At 45.1% G+C, this 22,564-nt stretch overlaps 1 protein-coding gene across 1 annotated transcript; it reads right to left on the bottom strand.

The window, feature by feature from the left end:
* Positions 1-7,055: 7,055 nt before the first annotated feature.
* LOC133015976 (phospholipid phosphatase-related protein type 3-like) lies at positions 7,056-21,138 on the bottom strand. The gene is made up of 8 exons (XM_061083275.1): positions 21,058-21,138; positions 20,444-20,629; positions 19,044-19,173; positions 17,574-17,769; positions 15,568-15,625; positions 12,320-12,493; positions 9,773-10,615; positions 7,056-8,018 (listed from the first exon to the last, which is right to left on the bottom strand). Exons 1-8 carry the CDS (start codon positions 21,136-21,138, stop codon positions 7,056-7,058), a joined length of 2,631 nt encoding a protein of 876 aa, XP_060939258.1.
* Positions 21,139-22,564: the final 1,426 nt, after the last annotated feature.

Here is a 22,564-nt window from a genome sequence, read left to right as displayed (position 1 = left end):
TACATCTTTGAGTGCGTTGTTGTGTACGTTCATGGGGAATATGTGAATATGTTGCAGGAGAAGTTTTCCATTTCCTGCTTTATCTCCTCGACTGTCAGAGCTGGAGGAGACAGACACATGAAGTATAATTGGAGGAGCCGAGTGAGAGACTTGAATTCATCCTCTGCCTGGTGGAGTGTTTCTCTCGCTGTCACATGAAAGTCAGGACTCGAGGATTTTTTTAGAAGCATCCCTATTTGCAGATTTTCAGCCATGTATTTTTATCTTTTTTGAAATTATGGCTCAGTTTCAGCTCCTAGTGATGGGAACGTGAATCACTTTGGTCCAGAAGGAAAAATATCTTATCACTTCTTACATGGATTGCTTTTATATTTCACGGCCCCAAGAGGATTAATCATAGTTGATTTGATTTCCGCTGAATTCTCCTCTTGCACCACATCAAGGTTGAAGTTTGTATTGAGGGAAATTCTTTAAATATAATTAGTAGATTGACTGCTGTGAGATGTGTTACAGGTATTCATGTCCCTGCAGAGACTTGTGTTGTTCAATACTCTGCAAGAGCACACAAATGAAAGTTAATGAGTTATAAAACCTTGGCTGAATTTAATCAGAAAAACTTAATCAATTGGTGTATTGATTGATTGATTGAATATTTATTTAAGCCTCGGAAAACACATTGAGGGACAAGACCCTCATTTACAATGGTGCCGAGGGTACAATAAAAAGTTGATACATTGAAGAGTTAATACATTGAATAAATAAGAATGAAATAAATATGCATATATATATATATACAGTAATACAAGGTATAAAACAATTCGTCAGTATAAAATACTATGGCCATGTCAACTAGCAGTTACAATCACTGCAGGAGAAGTCAGCTGTACATGAGACCAGACTCAAGAACTCCGTCAATGAAACAAATGAGCACAACCTTAAAGATTTTTGGACCTCATTCCAAATGTAGGGTGCCTTATAACAGAAAGCTGTCTTCCCCAAGTTAATCTTAACACGAGGCAGATATAATGAAAACCAGCTCTGGGAGCGGGCTTTACCAATTAAAGTAATGTTTTATGTTGGACCAAGGGGAAGAACTTTTGTTTTGATCTCACCCACTAACATGGAGGAAGTGGAATTAATGACCTAGACACTAACAGGTGGCTCAAAGGCCACCTGTTGACTAACATGGCGCTTTGGCTTCAGTTATGGAAAGCTGAGATGTCGTCCATCTTTATGAACAGTCTATGGTTAAATCATCTTTTTGCCTACAGCACAATTATGGCTCAGTTTCAGCTCCTAGTGATGGGAATGTGAGTCACTTTGGTCCAGAATGAAAAATATCTTATCACTTCTTACATGGATTGCTTTTATATTTCACGGCCCCAAGAGGATTAATCATAATTGATTTGATTTACGCTGAATTCTCCTCTTGCACCACACGAAGGTCGACTTTGTATTGAGTGAAAGTCTTTAAATATAATTACTAGATTGACTGCTGTGAGATGTGTTACAGATATTCACGTCCCTGCAGAGACTCGTGATGTTCAATACTCTGCAAGAGCACACACATGAAAGTTAATGAGTTATCATAAAACATTGGATGAATTCAATCAGAAAAACTTGATTAATTGGTGTGTTTCCAATTGAAGTAATGTTTTATGTTGGTCCAAGGGGAAGAACTTTCGTTTTGAGCCCATCCACTAACATGGAGGAGGTGGAATTAATGACCTAGACTGCGGTTAGCCATCAGGTGGCATTCGAGATGCTTTGGCTTCACTTATGGAAAGCTGAGATGTCGTCCATCTTTATGAACAGTCTATGGTTAAATCAGCTTTTTGCCTACAGCACTGCTCCGGCCTCGCAGAGCTGCCGACATGGCTGCCGACTCCCAGAGTTACGAGTTGACCCCCCCGCTCGGGTTCAGGTGAGAAAATAGAAATGGAGCATGTCAAGACCATCGAGGGAATCAGTGTGGTCGGAAAAAATTCAAGTCCGTTTAAATCAGCAGCAGCAGCAGCTCTGTGAGGTGGAGACAACCCTGTAAAACTCAGAGTCCCTGCTGGGCTGTAACTGTGTAACCTGTGGCCTGGTGAGACATTTATCACCTCCAGCCTGCGTGTTACAGACCGACCACGAGGCCACACATCCTGAGAGTAGCGCTCAGGGAAATCTACAGCTGCCTCAGTGTGTTTGCACACATCAGAAATAATCAAATGTAGATATTTTCCTTTTTTTTAACTAAGTAGCAAACACCCCTCCCACGGCCGCCTAGCAGGCGCTGTTTTACTGATCAGCGTCAAACATTGTTATTTACAGAATTGCGTCGTACAGCTAGGTACTAATGCATATCGTTAGAAAGCTAAGATTCTTCTGATTCCACTGAAGTAAACCATATCAAGATCCAATCACCACACCCGGTACAATCAGCGTAACAGTCAGGCAACTTACATTCAAAAAAAATTAAGATAGTCAACAACATTCACCTATGAAGCATCATATTAATCCACAGGTCGATAACATTCCAACAAAAACGGTGTTGGTACATTGCCAAAGGTCCAGACGATCCAATCCAGTAACACAATCACTCCATAACACACTATTTCATCAAAGAATAGCCACAGTCAGCTGATGCGTAATCTCAGAGTAGCCAGCAGCCACGTGCCAACTTTGACTTATTTTCCGTTATAACTTCTGTTAGCAAGTAAACAAAGCAGCTCTCTGGATATCAACATTTTCTGTGGTATTGTTAACAAATTTGAACTTGGGCTAGTCAAGGCTTCATGCTAGGGTCCCAGTGTGTTTTCCAGCTCATAAGTCCCAGCTAGAGTCATCTAGCAGGCATCTGTTTACCAAAAATATTCAGGCGAAAATAAAAACCTTCCACCTCACTGTGTGCCAACTGCTATTACTCAATGCCAGTAGCACTTAGAGTGATTCTGATCTGTTGGGGGGGAAGATCAGAATGTTACCTTTCAAAAGAGACCAATATCATGCATGTACTGCAAATGGTTCAAGAACAGCTTTCAATATAATTTGGGTGTCCTCAAACAGGCGTTTTAGGCGAATTTCACCCGCTTCTTAAGAGATGAAAGTACCTTCTCGCCACAGACCTCTTAATAGAAACAAGCATTCAAACCGACAGCTCCTGACTCCGTGCAGCAGCCGACAAATGTCAGCGGCCGCCCCCCCCGGCTGAGGCGGCAGACAGCTGCCTGGCACATTAAGGCCGGTTATCGTCGGGGATCCAAAGGGTTCTGCACCGCAAGGTCTGCGCCTGGTGGTTCCACAAATGACTGGATTTGTAACATGGCCTTAATAAGCCCTTATGAGACCGAATTTAATTTACTGAGGCTGAAAATGTTCACAACCATTTCGCCGAGGGAATACGAAACCAGCACTTTAGCTCCTTTTTCATAATTGGTGAAGCCCTTGAAGTGTTTAACACTTTCCATTTCAGGAATGAACCCTGATACAGACTCTTTGATGGGTGGGTGCATTGTCATTATAACCAATCCCTGTATAGAGAGCTGTATTTTGACAATCTTTCATGCTATAAAGGGATCAATACTTGATTTTGGGGAGAATCAGCTCCTACATCAACCCGACTGAGAGTGAAATGATCCCTGTGACCCTCTTGCATCCTAATCCGTCACTCAGGAAACCCAGAGCTGGAGGAAAATCAGTATATAAGCTCCAAAGCTCCAAATCCTCTTCCTCCATGTGTAAAGGTCCTGGAGGAGCCGGGTGAGATGACAGTAGGTAGAGGGATAGTGACACAGAGCGGAAGATAAAAGTGAAGCCGCGGACAAAAGACCTTTGTGCTGCTCCGTGGCGGTAAATCAGTCTGGAAAAGGACATCAGAGACACACACACACACACACACACACACTAACAAACACACATACACGGAAAGATGTGCACACAGGAGCGATAAAAGCATATACACGGGAACAAAGTCACAAAAATAGACACGTGCGTACAGCTACGTCCGCATTTTCTGTTGCCTCCCACAGTCGCACACACGCATACACACTTGTTGTGTTAGGCTTTCTGGGCCACCAAAATGAGAGAGAGAGAGAGAGAGCGATAGAGAGAGAGAGCTGCTGGCTTGCTGAGTGTGAGTCACGGACAGACCGACTGTCCTCAGGCCTCAGTACACCATCTGTACCCCCCACTGCCTCTACAGCCTCATCACACAGCTCAATGCTCCACAGAATCAGCACACGCACAAATACAAACAGACACACACACACATGCACAAATACAAACAGACACACGCACACGTGCATCCATACATGCCGAAACAAACACAAAAACAAAACAAAATCGACAAACTGACATATCGGAGAAGAAAAGATGACCTCATGACATCCTGGCCGTGCACTATACTTTCACACACACACACAAACCCCAGTGAGTATCTGCACAATGAATCCACATTAACCTACATGAATCATGCTCTAATTGATATCTGAATCAACAAAAAACATTTTTATAAAAAGAAAAAAGCCTGTGCATGGACTCAGACACACAATTCTACAATTGTTTCCTCGCACAAACGCACAAACGCACACGTGGTGCTTGCTGCAGCCCTGCAGGTCATTTGGGATTGACCAACATTCTGGCAGATTTCATTATGGAAATCCGACACTAGTCCACTGCCGGAAAGGAGCGAATGTTGCACTGCCAGTGTGCATGTGTTGCATCCATCTGGCGTGTGTGTGTCTGCGCTTGTGCGAGTTAGTATGTTGGCATGTAGATGTGTTCACGACAGTATGAATAAGCATGAAAACAGAGGAATCGATGGAGAAGATTCTTTTCACCAGAGTGGCTCCAGTAACGAGCCCGATCCCAGCGTGTGGAGTTGTGTGTCTGCTGCAGTAACACAACAGGAAACCTGAGTTAAGAAGTCTTTTTTATTCAATGAGGATATTAATATTACACATCAACCACAGATAGAAAAACACAAGCCCATAAAAAGGACTGCAGGATAATAATCATAATAATAATCGTATTAATAATATTAGGTAATATCAAGTATCTTTACAGTCAAAATGGGGAAAACCAGGACGATAATCACCAGCACTGAAAAATGTAGCACGTCTTCCTGTCGACGGAAACGGCGCAGAAGTTATTCATTTAAAAAAAAAAATACACACGCGCTCGTACACACACACATGCAGCACAAACTGACAAGCAACGCTATCTACCTGCTCCTCCTCTCAGGGGCTTCACTACAAAACACAACTTGTTCCTCTTCTCAGCACAACTTTACAAAACGGCTCACATCTTCCAGAGGTTGTGGTACATGGGGGGGGGGGGGGGATTCTTCACTTGTGTGTGTTTGTGAGTCGGCCATTAACATTTTTAAAAGTACGATTTAAAATAAAGCACTTGTCATTGGATGGAATGTCTTCTTAAATAAGAATAAAAAACTTGGATGTATAAAATGATGGAGGGGTAACATATGGAATGATCAATATCAGATGAGGACTTTATACAACATGGTATAAATACACACAAGAGGCAGAGGTGAGCGAGAAGAACACACACTTCATTTCCACGTGTAGTTATCGGCTCAGAGTGGATTTCATATATATATATATGCAAATACGGATTATTTGCAGTAGCTTATAAGTTATGAAGTAATAGATAAATTTAGCTATTAATCAGTAAATGTCACATCTTTTTAAACATGTTTGAGAAGCTAAAATCGATAATTTTCTGAATTTTCACAGAATTTTTTACAGTTTTTTGGTTTAAAATCCATTCTTGACTTTTTTCGAACAGCAGCTGATGAAACAGTTTCAGCTCCAGATCCACCTGCTTGTTTGTGTTGTAGCTTTCAGCTGCATTTCATCTTGGTTTCAACGCACACAGTTCCATGGCAACTGAGATAATTGCATCTGCTGGTGAAAACCTTGAGACGCAGCTGAAAGCTTCAAAGTAAAACCTGCAGGTGGGCCTGGAATCGAGATCGTTTTTTAAACAGTCTTTTGCTAAATAAATTTGGGAATTGATCTCACGGCACAAAATGAGAACCAGAAGTCTTGGTATCATTTTTCTAATAAGGCAAATTTGATTCCGCTCGGAGGCGGGTGGGGATTCCAAACATCTGCCTTTCTGCCTGACCAGACTAAGATGCTGCACCGGGTTCAGTGGCGTTTCCAAACTTCTCCGTTTCAGCATCTGCAGTGTGGACGCCAGGCGAGTATTAGCCGGCTCTTTCTAGTGAATAGATTTGCTTTCAAACAAATACAAAAGTTCCCATTTGGCGTGTTTATTCAGAGAGGTAAAACGATTTGCTTTTGTCGCTGTTATTTATTTCTCTTGACACTTGAACCTGTCATCATCGCATTCTTCCCTTTTTCATTTATCTCGTGGGTGTTTTTTTTGAAGAATGAGATTTCTCGGCTGGTACGAGGGTGAATTCTCCTCAGACAGCTGCACTACTTTAAGGAGGGCTGGTATTGCCTGTAGTTGTTTTGTTTTCTCAGTCTTATCACCCCCCCCTTACCCCTCTCAGGGGAAACTGGATTTAGCGTATCCCTGACTGTTCATTGTGATATCTCTCTCTCTCAGCTGCAGCCTCCTCCCTCCCTCCTGGCTTTGAACGGGACTGGAAGCAGCGTGGAGGAGGAGGAAGTGTGTGTGCTGGAACCAGAGGTGAACTGGGGATCTTAATGCTCTCGCTCTCTCTACGCCCCCTTTTTTCCCTCATCCCTCCCTTCTTTTTCCCAGTCTGGGCTGTTGAGCCGGCGCTGTGGGGCAGTTCGAGCGAGCGGGGGGGGTAAACCAGATCCCCTGCTGAGTGTGTGAGCTGCCAGACCCCCCCTCAGAGTCGTCCACCCCTGCTGTCCACCCCATTTCCAGCCTTGTGAGCCAAGCTGCCGCTCTGGATTCAGAGTCTCTTCACCTTATTTGTCATTTTTTCCCCCAAAGTCACTCTCTCCATCACCACTCTCTAACTCCGCCACCACCTACAATGTTCCACTGTCTCTGTCAGACGAGTCTTCTGAAGTACAATCACTTATATGGCAGCGGTGTCACCGTCATTATAACATCCTCTCGTTCTGCATGGCCTTGTAGTAGTGCTCCTGCTCGGCGTGGCTGCGGGCGGAGGGCCGGCGCGGCAGCGTGGAGGAGCGGGACAGCGTCTGGCCGTGAGCCTCCATCAGCAGGTCGGGGTGGGGGGGAGGGGGGAGCATGCCGGAGGAGCAGGACGGGTGAGGAGGCTGCAGCATGGAGGCGGAGGGGTGAGGAGGTGGGAGCATCGGACAGATCGATGGGTGAGGAGGAGGGGGGAGCATGGGAGAGGAGGACGGGTGAGGAGGTGGAGGCATGTGGTAGGACGACGGGAGGGGGGGCGGGGACATCTGAGAGGACGGGTGAGGAGGTGGCGGCATGTGAGAGGAGGAGGAAGGGTGAGGGAGAGGGGGAGGCAGCGGAGAGACGCTCGGGTGAGGAAGAGGAGGAGGCAGGGGGGAGGAGGAGGAGGAGTGAGGAGGAGGTGGTGGAAGAGGGGACGAGCACATCTGAGGCGGGGGAGGCAGGGGGGAGGTGGAGGTGGGGAGAGGAGGAGGAGGCAGCTCCGGCCCCCCCTCGGCCGAGGAGGAGCCGAGCGAGTCGGTCTTCATCGGCAGCGTCCGGTAGTCCCGGTAGTGGTTGAGGTTGTCCTGGCGCTGCAGCGACATGCGGTGCTTGTCCCCCCCCCCCGCCGTGTCCGCCGCCGCCAGCATGTTCCCACTGATGGTGTTCCTCCACTCCCACGGCTTCCCGTTGGCCGCCGACACGCGCACCACCGGGTGGTGGGGGGCGTGGGCGTCGATGGTGACGATGCTGCCGCTGCCGGCGATGCTGCCCGGGTTGCTGCCGCTGCAGCTGTCCCGGTCCGACGGGATCCGGTAGTACGGAGACTCGGAGCAGTTGGAGCCGCCGCCGGAGGAGGAGCCGCCTTCTGAGGTCTTGGCGGACGAGCTGATTGGTCCGTGACTCTGCGGCTTCGACATCGCTATCACCTGCAGGACAGAAAAACCTCATCAGTCAGAATGAAACACCATCAACTCAATGAAATCTGCAAATTGTTATTGCAAATTTTGTCATGGTTAAGGCCGGCGCATGCTTCTGCAACGGCGACTGCGGCTTTTCACGTAGTTGGGACGCAGGACTCGTCATTCATGGTTTTACAACCGTTGCGCGTGTTGCCATGCAATTCCCCGACAGACCACTAGGCAGAGTAATGTTTTTTGTCGAAGTCGTTTATTTACATCGCTACAGCGGCTCCTCAGAGCCTTTTTCTTGCAGACAAATCCGCCGGTCAGTGACGGGTTATAGTAGTGGTCATAGTTTCGGATCTCTTCTGCCAAACGCTCTTCTATTTGGTCCATATTCGTTCTTCTAAATCTTCCGTGGTTTCCGCCGGTATTATCGGGCATGAACCGGAAATGCGACTCCGGATATGATGTAGTTAGCAGACCAATCACAGCCTTGCCGGCTACGTGACGCTTGCGGAGCTTTGCCGTCTAGTTAGAAAAATTGGCCGACGCACATAAGCACGTAAGGGGCCGGAAGTGCTCTTGCGCTTCCGGGCCCGTGAAAACGCAGAAGCACGCGCCGGCCTTAAGTTGAGGGAGAGATGGACCCAGGATGCAGAGGTATAAAATAAAAGGTAATTTAATATAACAAAAGTCTTTTAACAAGACAAAAAACAAAACAGGAACACTAGCAGGTAATCACTGGCGACAAGGCGCACGGAGAACAAGGAAAGAGAAGCAGGGGAAGCTGGACGAGAAGACGAGACTAACCATAGACGTGTTAAACGAGTACTACCCGACCAGGGACAAAGGGGAACACAGAGGCTTAAATACACAGAGGGAAGGCAGGGCAATTAGACACAGGTGAAACACATGAGGACTGAGGAAGATAATCACCGACAGGAAGTGCAGACAGAAACAACACACAAGGAACACGAGACTACAAAATAAAACAGGAAGCCGAAAACCCAAAGAGACGGAAATAACAAACTAAAATGACAGAACATCACACATTTCCTATGAACTCAATATCAACTCATGTGTTCGGGGACTTGTATTACAGTTAACGCTTTAAAGCAGGGGTCTTCAACGTTTTTCAGGCCAAGGACCCCCAAACTGATGGAGAGATAGACCCGGGACCCCCTACTATATATATTGTATAAAATTGTGCATTTTTAGTAAACTGGGCCTAGTGCCATGTATAAACATAGCTACCCTGTTATTGTGCAATCAATACAAAGCTATTCAAATATTACACAGAAAGATTACGTCTTCTGCCTCCATTTATCAGTTTGCTATAGTATGTTGGATTCATGGTAATGTGTATTTAAAGACCATTCAATTTGTTGGAAAAAAATTGCTTGAAAAAAAAAGAATTGTCTAATCAACCAACAATTTTGCGACAACCGCTGCAGTACCTCCGTGGACCCCCTAGGGTTGAAGACCTCTGCTTTAAAGTGTAATATACTAAATATCCTTCAAGAGCCTTTAAATAAGATTTAACTCTGATATAATGAGCGTTTGAACTCTTGTCAGAGAGTTTGACATCAGAAACTAATCAGTGAAACGTCCGCGACTCGTGTTGTTCTGTGTCGACTTCAACTAAATAAATCACAGACGTGTCGTTTTGATAGTGGCAGCAAATCTCTTCTCCTCAACAAATTATATTTTTCCTCTCCATTCCAGCTGAATTTGAATTATGACAACATGACTGATGAAGTTATAATAATGTTCCTCACCTGAGTGACTCGGTGCTGACTGGGCGGCTGGGTGGGCTGCATGCTGGGAACCCGGGGGGTGGACACGGCGATGGGTCCCGGTCCCGGCTCCTTCACCGACCCCCCCTCTGTGAGTGACAGCCACTTGGCCCGGGTCTTGGCGCTCTTCGGCGACACGGGCGGCGGTCGAGAGGCCTCCTCGGGGATGTGAACCAGCGGGGGGGCCACCACCATCCTGACTCCCGTCGGCGTGGCGATGCCCTTGTTGGCCTGCACCGTGGGGTAAAGAGAGGAGGGCATCCCCATGTCTCCTGCGTCTCCTGCCGTGGCTCCTCCCTCCTCTCCTCCCTCCTCCTCCTCTTCCTCCTCTTCGTCCCGGGAGCTCTGGCTGCGCAGCTCCAGCGAGCGCTGCTTCCACTCCGACACCAGCTGCCGGGACTTCTGGGGGTCAAAGGGCACGTGGAAGGTCATGTGGCGCTGCGTGCCCACCGGCTCGTCGGAGGGGGAGATGGGGCTGTTGCCGTTGGCGACCCGGGGCAGCGTGTTGCTGAAGGTCACCATGGTTTCCTTGCCCATGGGACCCCGGGTCGCCAGGAGCTCCACGTCAGCGCTGGCTCGCTTGAGGGAGGCCAGGGACGCCTTCTCCCTCCTCACCTTACTGCGAGCCCCGGATCCCAGCCCCGCCCCCAGCCCCGCCCCCAGCTCCTCCCGGCTCTCCGACACCCGGGGGGTCTTCCTGTACAGGGAGTCGTGGCTCCGCTGGCTCAGCACCCGCAGGCTGTCCTTCTGCAGAGCCGGGGCCAGCTTCTGCAGAGACGGAGAATCTTCGTCCGACGCTTTAAAGTTTCCCACTGCGTACACCGCCTGACAGAGGGGGGGGGGGGGGGGGGCAGGAAGGAGAAAAGGATATATAAGGACTCAGCATGTTCAATTAAGAATGAAGCATGAAAACGTATTTCCTTAAATCTTTTCGGAGGGGGGAAAAAAGTCGGATATTCTTATTAGCGAGGAGTAAGTGCATGAGTAGGCATCTCTCCTCCCTCCACTTGTTTAGTCTGAGGTCAGCATGAATCACTCTCTCCCCCCCCCTCTCTCTCTTTTAGAATACATCCTTTAATGACATGAATAAAAAAAAGCAAAAAGAGGGAAAGAGGGAGAGGAGGAGGGCGAGCAAGGAAAATGAGCAACGACAAGTTTTCTCAAACCGAAGTGTGAAATTGTTGCGGAGAATTCTTATCGGATTATTCATTCTCCCTCTCTCTCTCTTTCTCTCTTCCCTGCTTTAATAGAAAAAGGCTATATATAACTTGCCAAAAAAAAAAAAAGTGCTGAGAGAAAAGAAAGTGAAGCCACACAGAGAGGGGAGGTGATGAGAGAGAGCTGTGGTTGTTAGCACATGGTGTGATGGTGTGAGAACACAACAACAATCGCACAATTCAGTCACAGCAAAACGACATTAAATAAAATCTATTTACGTGTGTGGTGTGATTCCCAACACGCTCCACACTGACTGTTAACTTCTCCCCCAGGGACGAAACAAATTGCTAAACGCACAAAGCGTATGCTGATGAAACCAAAGCCTGATATCTGTTCCTGCCCGTTTTCACTTGTTCACACGTAGGGTTGCAAAATTCCAGGAATATTCAAAGTTGGAAACTTTCCATAGGAATTAACGGGAATAAACGGGAATATACGGGAATTAAGGGGAATAAACTGGAAATGTTGTGGCTGATTTATACTAACTGTATTTACCTTGTCATATACAGACATAAATATAAACATTTTGTTTTGTCATAGGCTGATTTGAGCCCTGAGGAAACTTTGGGCACTTGACTATATGCTTCTGCATCGTTGTGTCATTCTTAACATAGGTCTTTGCACAGTATTTGCAAATGTACACAGCCTTTCCTTCTACATTGGATTGGGTGAAATGTCTCCACACATGAGAGAGTGCACGTGGCATTGTTCTGTAGAATAAGATGAGAAAAAAGTTTGTAAAAAAACACTAATGCAATGCCAGAGATATAAATAGTTAGCCAAACAATTGGAATCGTCTGTAAACATATTTTACAATTGATGGATTGTTGAATGGAAATAGGCTAGATGAACAGATGAACAATCCTCAATCAGCATGCTAATATATTTTCCCCAGTAATATCATGGAAACTTACCTGACTAGTCCTGCACACTACAGCAGGCCTCAATAGCCCTGCTGTAGAGTGAAGGATGCTGGGAATTATCTGTGCATGTGATGGAAGAATGCACAGTGGAGGGTTGAAACTCAACGTGCAGTGTGTGCTGCATTCCATACATCTTTAAAATAGAGTTTTGAATGATGTTTTTATTGCTCAGCATTTAATTTTCAGTAGTTTTTTTTTTTTTCAAAATTCCCAAAATTCCCGAGCTTAACTTCCCATGGAAAGTTTCCGGAAATTTACCGGAAACTTTCTGCCCCTTTGCAACCCTAATTCCAGCCCGTTTTCACTTGTTTACTCGTCTATCGTGAAACCAGCCAATCGGATTCCTGTCTGATGTCGTACACTCTCCCGTGAACCCCGTGAAACTGACCAGGTAGACGCCGATGCCGGCTCCGATGAGGTATCCCACGTAGACGTCGATGGGGTGGCTGCGGTGCTGGGTGATCTGCGTGAGGCCGGAGAGGCCGGCCGCCATGCAGAAGGCGAACACCAGGAGCGGCTTCAGCAGCTTGGTTGTGCTGTTGATGCTGGCGTTAAAATACATCTGCAGGAGACAGACGAGAGCACAGAAAGTGGGGAAAAGAGGGGTTTAGACAAAATGGAGACGGGCAGATTAGGAGGCGTGAAGACACACTGCGGCAAGAAGCACACACACACACACAATAACAGTATGGAGGAGGTATTATCTCACGGAAATGTCTTCCCGTGCATCTTTAATTTTGTTATTAATGTAGTAATTCATCTAGAATAAGTTTGGATGAGCATTTTGATGCTCTTAACTCTGGGTGGGAGACTGTTAGCTTAGTTTAAAAACAGAGAGCAAAGGAACCAGCTAGCTTAACTCTGTTGATTTAAAGAATCCACCTTCCCGCTCTTCTAAAACTAAGTAATTGTCATGTTATATCTCAACAGTTTTCCTGTAACAAGAAAGTTGCGATCTTCGATGGCAGGAGTCTTCTTTGTCCCTGAGCAGGGATTTCTTGAGGCCTCCTCCTGATTCCTGGCAACCACCCAGTGCTGAGAACACCCAGAGGTATTCAGTGTGCTCAGCCAAGATATAAAATGTTATTTAGTGAGCTTGAGAGGAGCTGGGAGGCGGATTTTATTACCGTAAGGCCGAGCCAGGCGAGCTGTGGCCCCTTGCTCCCGTGGATGATAAGAGAAACTCAATCGTTTGGAATTAACACGCAGATATGAGAGTGGTACTGGTTGTTTTCCCCTTCAAGAAAGCAAGTGAATTTTTCCAAAATGTTGATCTATCACAGCATTGGACACTTATGGCCACTTGAGAATCTCCAGTTAACCAAACACAGATCTGCATGTCTTTGGAGAACAGGCAAACTCAATACAGACAAACCTGGTGGGTGAAAACCACTGCTACAACATGCCGCCCTGAACTACACCTATAAAGACAAATCCAAACCTTTAAAATCCAACCAGCTGACATGATTTCACTTGTTTCCAACGCAACTCATTTGAGGATTTCGTGAAATTGTTCACTAGGTCACTGCGATGAAACTGCTTGGAAAGTAAAAACTGAACCGGAGTGAGAAGCAGGAGAGGCAGATAAATAATATATATGTGCAGTCCCATTCTCTGTATGCGCTCCACATTTCCATTATATAAAGTGGGGGACAGCTGAGTGACAGAAAAGCAGCTTTTGCAGAAATAACAAGCGTGTCCGTCTGGTGCTGAGCATAAAACTCCTCGAAGGGAGAGTGGGAAAAAAATATATATGTCAGCCGGGCGACATGTCAGGACATCTCGGTTACTTCCTTACGCAATCAAACAATTATCAAGAAGAGAAAAACTTTGATTGTGAAAAGGAAACAAGTGAAACAACTTCCCTTCAAAGGTCTGAACACGGGAGATCCATGTCTCCGTGTGTGGGAAAAATAAATAATCAGAACAACAGCCTGTTTGATATTTGACAACAGCACAGAGTTGTAACTGTAACAGCTGCCTTCCTGATCCGCTGCTGCCTTTTCCCTCTGATCACAAATCTGTCTGCTGAGCTTTAATGAGCACACACTGGGCTGAGGGAGGCAGCAGCAACATGGACAGGAGCTCGCTGGAATACAGGCGTTGGTGGAGGAGTGTGTGTGTGCATCATGTGTGTGTGTGTGTGTGTGTGTGTGTATGTAGAAATGACAGGGCTGCTCTTCTGTACAGTTCACATTCTGCTGCTGTCAGCACCGGACTGCAGGATGGGGAATGCTCCCACACTCTGCACTACGATGCAACACTGACTACACTGTTGCCAGGAGAGCAATGTTCTCATAATAATGATCATATCTATTTATATATTGCACATTTCATACAGGAAATGCAGCTCAAAGTGCTTTTCATACAATTCAGATGGATTGATTTTGAAATAAACTTGATTAAGACAATAGTCTGGATAGGACACTTCCATATAAATATCGTATTCTGATGACCACCAAATGAAGACGTTTGCTTTATTCGGACTTAAATTTCATTATAATGTATTATGTTCAAATCAATCGCATTAGAATGAAGTTTAGTGAAAGATGAGACAGGAAATCTTTGACTTTTTGTGCCTCCTCTGGTCACATGCACAGATCCTTCCTCCTCCTCTACCTCAGTGTCTCTTTCCATCCGATCCCGACCTGACACACTCGCCTGGAGTCGATCTAAGCTGTCTCAGTTTTAAATGTCCTCTCTCCCTCCCGTCGTTCAGCTGTCGGCTCAGTGGCTCGTGATCGACGACCACCGGAACCTGCAGCGCCTCAACTCTGGATAACAGATAACTCAACTTCAACCGTCCTATCAGAAGCCTCCGTCAGACGTCCCATCTTCGTACTCTGTTCCTCATCATCACTACCAGTGTCTCCTTCATATTCAAACAACCAGGTTCATAGGACGGCTGTTCTACTTCCTGCTGCTGTCTGAGCACCAAAGTCTTTTACTCTATTACTTAACAATACCTTTAATTTCATTCTAATTTACTCATTTCCATCCATCCCCCTTAGTTTCATGACAAGTTACCCACTGCTGACGTCTAAATCAGACTACAAACATGTACCAGATTACAAATGGAACTCATGTAAGCATCCTTATCAAGATAATGCCTCATTCAGAATAAGGTCAGCAGTTAACGTAACGATAACGATAACGTGGTTAACGAAAAATTGATATTCTGACCTCAAAAGTTCACGTTGTATTTTTTAATGTGAGATTTAAATGGCGGTTTGGCCCGAGGGTTATTCTGCAATCTGGAAAATCTCTCCGTGAGCAAATAATGCAACACAATTCCGATCTTTTGTACGAGATGACAGTGATTTAATTCCTGCTAAAATATGCAGGAAGTTATTTTAGGACGCCGGCAGCGATGTTAGATAAAAATAAGAAAAGCCTCTGGATAGTTTTCATGAGCGCCGATAATTTGACAGATAGAGAAAAGAACATAGTCCCCAGAATCTGCCTGAAAGAAACGATAAAGAATATAAATCTAACTGGATTCACTGGTTACACTAAATTAATTATTCATAACGTACATCCGATACACCACATAATTCACAAACACAGTCGCAACGTGCAAACATATGATGCAAATACATCAAGCTCCACAAACACAGGAGGCGGGCGAGTGCTTACGGAGATGTAGACGGCGGCGAAGCCAGACAGTGTTGCATGCTGGGATGGAAAGGTTTTCCTGGTGGGAGAGAAGGAGGGAGAGTTAGGTATGAAAGAGCAGAGGGAAAAAACCAGAATGAAACTGTCACAGTTGCTCCAGTTGTCTGCGATTGTGTTTGACACAATACCCGTGCTGCTGCCCGACTTTAGTGTTTGTCAAACTGAGGGAGCGTCCTTGGATGTGTGCATCGGCAAAACACAACGTGAACACAATGGTGCATTAGTGGAAACATTTGGGGAGAATGAGTGAAGGGTTCAAGGTCAAAGACGCTCATTCAGACTTTAGAAAATCTCATTAAATTTGCCTCTTGAGTGTTTATCCTTTTACAAAGCCGAGCTACAACTCTCTGTGTGTGTGTGTGTGTGTGTGTGTGTGTGTTTGTGTGTCTGTGTGTGAGTGTGTGTGTTAAGTCTTTTGTGTGTTTAGTCTTTTTGAGGACTCATTTTAACTTTAAACCTTTAAATGTGAGTAGATTATTACTTGTTACATTTTTGTTTTCCAAAGATCTGCTGAACTGCACTGAACCTCGCAGATCCTCCGGTGTATGTTCAAAATTCAAGATTCAAGAGTTTATTATCAAATGCACAACAGTAACATTAAGCAGTTGCTGGCAATGAAATGCTTGAGTCAAATACTCTCTTCTAGCAATGCTCAAGTAATTCCAACCAATAAAACTAAAACAAAATTTGAATAAATAGTATAAAATACTATAAAATAGAATATCAAAATGTGTGAAAGTGTGAACACAAATGTGAGTGAGAGCCTCCAGAGTTTCTGTAGACCTTCTCCACTTTGCCCCCGAATATAAAGTCCACAGATAGTCCAGAGAACACAGCAGGATTCATGTGTGAAAGCCAAACTCTGGAGAAAGTCTGGACCCAATTTTCCCCATGATCCTCTGCAGGATATGTCTGAAAACGGCTTCTGATAGTCAAGACTGGGGTTTAAGACTTTATAGAAACCCATCAGCTATCGTCTGATGATGATTAACCCTCTGGGGGGACAATGACTTACACTTTGGGACTACTGGTGTAGACAGTGGATATCTGGGGAGTCGAATGTTTCTCAAAACAAAACACACACAGCGATACTTTCTGTTTTTATCATTTTCCGGACATTTTTCAGAGGCGGCTGGCAGGAATCGTTCTGGAAAATGTCTGTAGCACAACTGACTCTGACATCTGTGTTCTCACAAATTAAGTTTTGAAAAGAGTTCGGTGCTTGTCTGAAATCAGTCAGTCACATAAGCTCTTATAAAACATTTTTGTATGGGGGCTCAGGGGGGAGTGGGCCGTCCACTGAGCAGAAAGTCGGTGGTTTGATCCTGCATCCTGTGCCGAAGTCTCATCAATACCAAAAAAAGATGTATAAATGCATTTACCTCTAAGTTAACCGACTCTAACACAAACTGAGCATGGGAAACTATTCCTTGAAGGTGAGGATCTGAGGAATTAATTAGTAAGTAGACATATAAATGTGAATTGGTGGTACGAGGCTTATTCCTGTATTAACTATATTTAGCTGTAATCTTTTTCTAATGTGTTGGAGCCTGTTTGCTTGTCTGACCCGTGTCTGTGTTACTCAGCATCTTCACAAGCCAAACTGAGTGAGACACTGCAGCATCGGCTCAATGGGAAAGCATCAGTTCTTCTGTTCGTCTTGTTGGACAAATATACACTTAACTTTATGAAGAAGAATTCTATTAACAAGTAAATATTGCGTAAGATATAAAAATCACAGTTTGACTCCTAATAGGTTTTTAATCTCCTGTAATCCTCTTCAAATTTAAATTCGTTTTGATGACTCCTCGCCTTGTAGTTGCTTTTACTCCTTCAAGGTAGTACACGGAGTAATACTGTGCAGCTGCTTTAAAGCCTATTTATACTTATATATCATCTGCAGGGATATGGAAGCTTTGTGCCGCGCCCTCAAACGTCTGCTGTTGTTTCCCATGTGCACGTCTCACCTGGCCGACATGATGGCGTACTGGTCCTTCCCCATGCAGATGTCCTGCGTGACGTAGGCGTTGTTGTCACATGACACTCCGGGCGCCGTGTAATTGGGCTGGCACACGGTGAGGAAGAACGGGGCGTGGTAACCGGTTGCTAACTGGATGACATCTGTCACCAGGGCCGTTGCCAGGAGACCGAACACATGAACACCTTGAGGGAGAGGGAGACAGATTGAGAGAGGGAGAGATGGTAAACGCTCCGAAAGCCCCCCGGTGGTTTCCTCAGATCGAGCTGTTTGTCTGAGCGAATACCGGCAGTCAACCCAAAGTGACACCACGAGCCGCCGAGTTCCTTCCATTATGAAGTTTCTCAGCAGACAGTGAAATCTGGCAAGGTGAATTAATTACCTCTTTTCACTTCAAAGCTCAAAGTCTGCCTCGGGGTATTTCCCGTGAAGAATGATATCGTGCTCGTTTCAAGTCACCCTTCATTTAATACATGTAATTAGCTCATTTCCCCACTTTAAAGAGGATCAAAGTTGGGGGCACAGGCGGTAAGGGGGAATAATTTGTCTGAGCGTAAACTGATTTGCATCATAAAAACAGGTTTTCATTAGTTAAAACCAAAATATACCATAAGAAAATATATTTTCCACCATCAAGCTTTGACGCTGTAATCCTAGTGGCCCCATGCATAATTCATTTCAGTTGTTTGGATACTGATCACATCATTGGAGGGGTTGCACTTATTTTATACTGTGATCATGTCGTTTAAAATGAAGGGATGACGAATGGTTGGTTAATCGAAATAAAATGTCAATGTGTTTCTAACATTATTGGTTTGCTAAAGCTAATGATGTACCACACTATACTTGGTCATTTACTGACTTCATAGTGACATCATGATGATGACGTCATGCATAAATTACTACAGAAGCTGCGGGTTGTTTTTATCGTCCGACAGGAGGCAGTGATACCTCGAAATCATTTTCTGATCATTTGTCTATTATTTGCAGATATATCTTGGAAAATGGGGGTTTTGGACCTTTGACCTTTGACCGATTAGCTCCGAATGTTAATCATCCCGAGATACCCTCTCAAGTAATGACCACAGGAAGATTGGTAAAAATCTGTCCATGCTTTCTTGATTTATTTTGTATATACACACACATGCAGGGCCAAAAAACAATACCCTGCTTCCTGCTAAGGACAAACAAAAATTGATTTGAGGAAAAACACATCTACAATTTGCAAATTCATTGACCTATGAACTTAAATACAGTATTTTTGATAGTGTGGTATATAAATGCAGTTTCAGACGGTATTTTTTCACCAACCAAATGAGGGTCAATGGGGAAATAAAGCCAAATGAGTCCCTGCCGCCTCCACCACTAACACTGTGCCTTGTTCAATGCTGTGGATCAGACTGTGACAGTGACTCCCCCCCTCTTCCCCCCCGCCCAAAAAAAGAAAAGTTGCACATACCAACAAAGCGCACAGTCCTGCGTAGGAAGGAGTTGAAGTTGCAGCCTCCAGCGTTGATGCTGCTCTCTGACTTGGGACAAGTTTTCAGCTTGGATTGCATACAGTACATCAGTCCCTCGCCCATCATGATCTATAGATGGAGGAGGAGAGAGAGGAACAGAGTGGGAATGAGCCCATTTAAAAAAAAAAATGCTGTGTTTGAAAATGCAGAAGAGGAAAATATAAAGGAGGACAAAGACTAAAACAAAAGAAACTGAAATAGAAAGTGGACGGAGAGGAGAAGGAGGTTGAAAAGTGCTCTGTCAGATTTCTACATCTGTGACGCTGATCTACAGCGAGCGAGAACCTGGGCGAGAGAATGCAGGCGCGGCTGCTATCGAATAGTGATCACTTCCAATCAGGGTGATAGATGAGTGTTGGAGAGGTCTGCTGCTTTCCATGCTGCTGATGGATGAGTGTGTGTGTATTGACTGGGTCGGGGGGGAGCTGTGGTGTGTATTGGAATGTCCAGGTGTGTATTTATCAATGTGTCCATCGATTCCTCCTTCCTCGAGGGGAGATTGAATTTGCTTTGTGAGGGTTCTGGACGCTGTACGTTTACGTGTTTGTGTGATCTGTGTGTGGATGATTCCGTGTGACGTAAAACTCATAAACCTCGACACCATCCCTGGAAAAAAAAAACAGAACCACAGGAGCCCGCTGATCCTTTGTCGTACGATTTTATCCGACTCCAATATGAGAAGATGTTATTCCCGTTAAATCATTTCTGCATGAAGGACGGATCAAACGCTGCTCAGTGACAAATCCAGGGGGAATTATTACTCGACAAGCTTTTTAGCTTTGTGTAGCTCCGTGTTTTGTTGGTTCTGTCTGAAACGCCTGCGTCAGTGTAATTTCCAGCAGTGGCATTTGTTCAAGAGGCGACTTTAGGGACTAGCTGGTGACTCAGTAGAGCCGAAAATCCTAGAAACTAGTCGAAATGAAAATGAATATTCTTCCTAATGTGCTGGCTGATAAAATAGGTAGATAATTGCTTATTGTTTTGCCAGAATAACCTTTAAAACTAACAATAAAGGAATTTGTGTGTATTTGTGGAATTAATGGTCTCGATGAACAATGTCTTTACCAGTGATGAGGATTTAAGTTTCTGTACTTGCTATTGGAAGATTTCTATACATGCTGGAATTTGTGTTTTATACATTTATTCGCTTCAGCTAAGTAGAAGGTGATGAGTTATTTGTGTCTTTACAAATGACAAGTGACAGTCAGTCGTTATCTATCTAATTTGCAGAGATATGAGTAACAAGGACAAATTGGCCTATGGAACCAACACTGGGACTATCACAGTGCACGTGACTCCCTTCGATATCCAACCCAACAACCCTTCCTGACGGACTTACGGACGCCGCAGGACCAGCGAAGGCCAAACTCAGCAGCATCAGCAGCGGGATGAGCTCGTCGCCCGTCTCCATGTAGGGCATGGATAGGTCGCGGTCATGGCAACGGAAGCCCACCATTGCCGGGGACAACACATCTGTCAGCTCCAGGAAGTACAAGGACACCAAGGAGGACAGGACGATTGGGAGCTACACACACACACACACACACACACACACACACACACACACACACACACACACACACACACACACACACACACACACACACACACACACACAAAGACACATCAAGGACATTTGAGACCAGCATTAATATTTGCTTGGAAAGGAGTGAGTCATCCACTGCTTTATCTTCAGCTCTTATCACAATAACTAATACACACACGCACAGAAGGTGATGACACCATAATATTTCCTGAAGACAACAAACTGCTTTGAGTAGAGGTCAACGCAACCAGATACAATCAACACAAAACACTGATGCTCAGAGTCTATAAAACAAGTCATTTATCTGTCGGGTCAGTTAATGTAGTGAATCAATATACACACATAGAGCATATGTATATATATATATATAAAAAGGTGACTCATCAATAAATCCTATATACACATACCTCCACAAAATAAAAGCACGGCAGCAGCGTCATGCTGTCTTTGGGCGGCCTCTTCTTGGCTTTGTTTTTGGGAGACGTCATCTTGGGGTGGGACCAGTCGAGGCCTGTTGGGACGACAGATTGCAGAGACAAGCCAGTGATGAGTCTCTCTGCACTTTCATGGCTTTCCAGAATCACCATTTCTGAAGGCATCAAAAAAAAAAAACGTGTGGAAACTTCTGCCAGGCCTGGATGCGTTTGAAAGAGACGGGTTCAGAAAGTTTCCAAAGGCTGCCACTGAAGGCTGATAGGTTTTTTGTAATACTGCGCAAATTAAAATGAATTCGTTTGACTAATGAGACCTTGCGTTGAAGTGAATTTATGAGCAATTTCGTTGAAGTGTTGCTCGGTAATGAAGTGTTTTATTAGTTTATCCATAACCACACATACACAGACACACAGCGGCGATGATTGGACCCATAATTCTGCACATGAACATTTAATAACCCTGATTTCCTCCTGTGCAAATACACACGCACACAAGGTGATTAAAGGTTATTATAGGCACTGTGTTGAAAAGTGAGGGATGGTGAAATCTACAAACACACACACACACACAAACACACACACAGAGAGACGTCTCCTGTCATCACTGACCTGCAGGCGATCAGAAGGCCTGAGGGGAGAAGGAGCCAAGGGCCCAGATGGAAAACTAAACAGAGTTAAATATTCACCGCTCCCTCTCTCTGCCTGTCCTCCTATCGCTGGATCTCTGTCTTCCACCCAGTTCACTCCTCTCCCGCTCTCTCCCAATCTCACGCTCTCTACCTCTTCATGTCCCATTTTACTCATCACTGTCCCCATGCATCACTCCATCTTCCCGCCATCTATCTATCTTTCCCCCTCACTTCTCGTGTAGGATTCTATCATTCCCTCCTTTCGGCGAATATCCAACTCTGGTGTATATTGGTTTTCTGTTGTCGGGTCAATATCGAGTTTAATACAAACTGCAAGAGCATGCGGTTTCGCTGGAGCGCCTCGGGGCTGTCTGTGTCTGAAACATTCAGTGAAACCTGCTCCACCTCAAGTCGCAGTCTCAACTCAAATTATTTACAGGATTTAGAGTTGGTTACGCTGGAGAGCTCTTGGTCCCCGTGACTGTGCAAGGGACGTCTTCTACTTGCAACTTCCTCTAACTTTGGCACCCGATTGGCCACAATAAAGCAGATTGAATGTGAGCACAAAATCTGCTTATCTGAAGCGTCAATCCCCCAAAAATATTATCCTTAAAGAAAGTCATTGGCTGAAAGCCGTCGAGCTGCGTTTAGCTTTTCCCGACTCTGTCATATTTCAATTCTCTGCACTTCTGTCTCTCTGCTTTACTGTGTTTTTTTACTCCATTTTTATTTAGCTTTACTTATTTCTCCATCTCACTGCAGACCTCTTCCTGACACCTCTCTCTCTCTCTTCATCACAAATCCCTGTCTCTGCTTTTACTACCTTACCCCAGATTTCCTTCCTTACTTTC

The sequence above is a fragment of the Limanda limanda genome, chromosome 12, assembly GCF_963576545.1.
Source record: "Limanda limanda chromosome 12, fLimLim1.1, whole genome shotgun sequence".
Taxonomy (NCBI): Eukaryota; Metazoa; Chordata; class Actinopteri; order Pleuronectiformes; family Pleuronectidae; genus Limanda; species Limanda limanda.
This window is presented reverse-complemented; position numbering and strand designations above follow the sequence as displayed.

Bases quoted from the DNA above. Each gene is read 5' to 3' on its own strand.
- LOC133015976 (XM_061083275.1), bottom strand. From the start codon at position 21,138: ATGACGTCTCCCAAAAACAAAGCCAAGAAGAGGCCGCCCAAAGACAGC. The intron at 20,630-21,057 runs GTATGTGTATAT...GTGTGTGTGTAG, and splicing joins CGTGCTTTTATTTTGTGGAG to CTCCCAATCGTCCTGTCCTC. The intron at 8,019-9,772 runs GTGAGGAACATT...TCTGTCCTGCAG, and splicing joins GTCAGCACCGAGTCACTCAG to GTGATAGCGATGTCGAAGCC.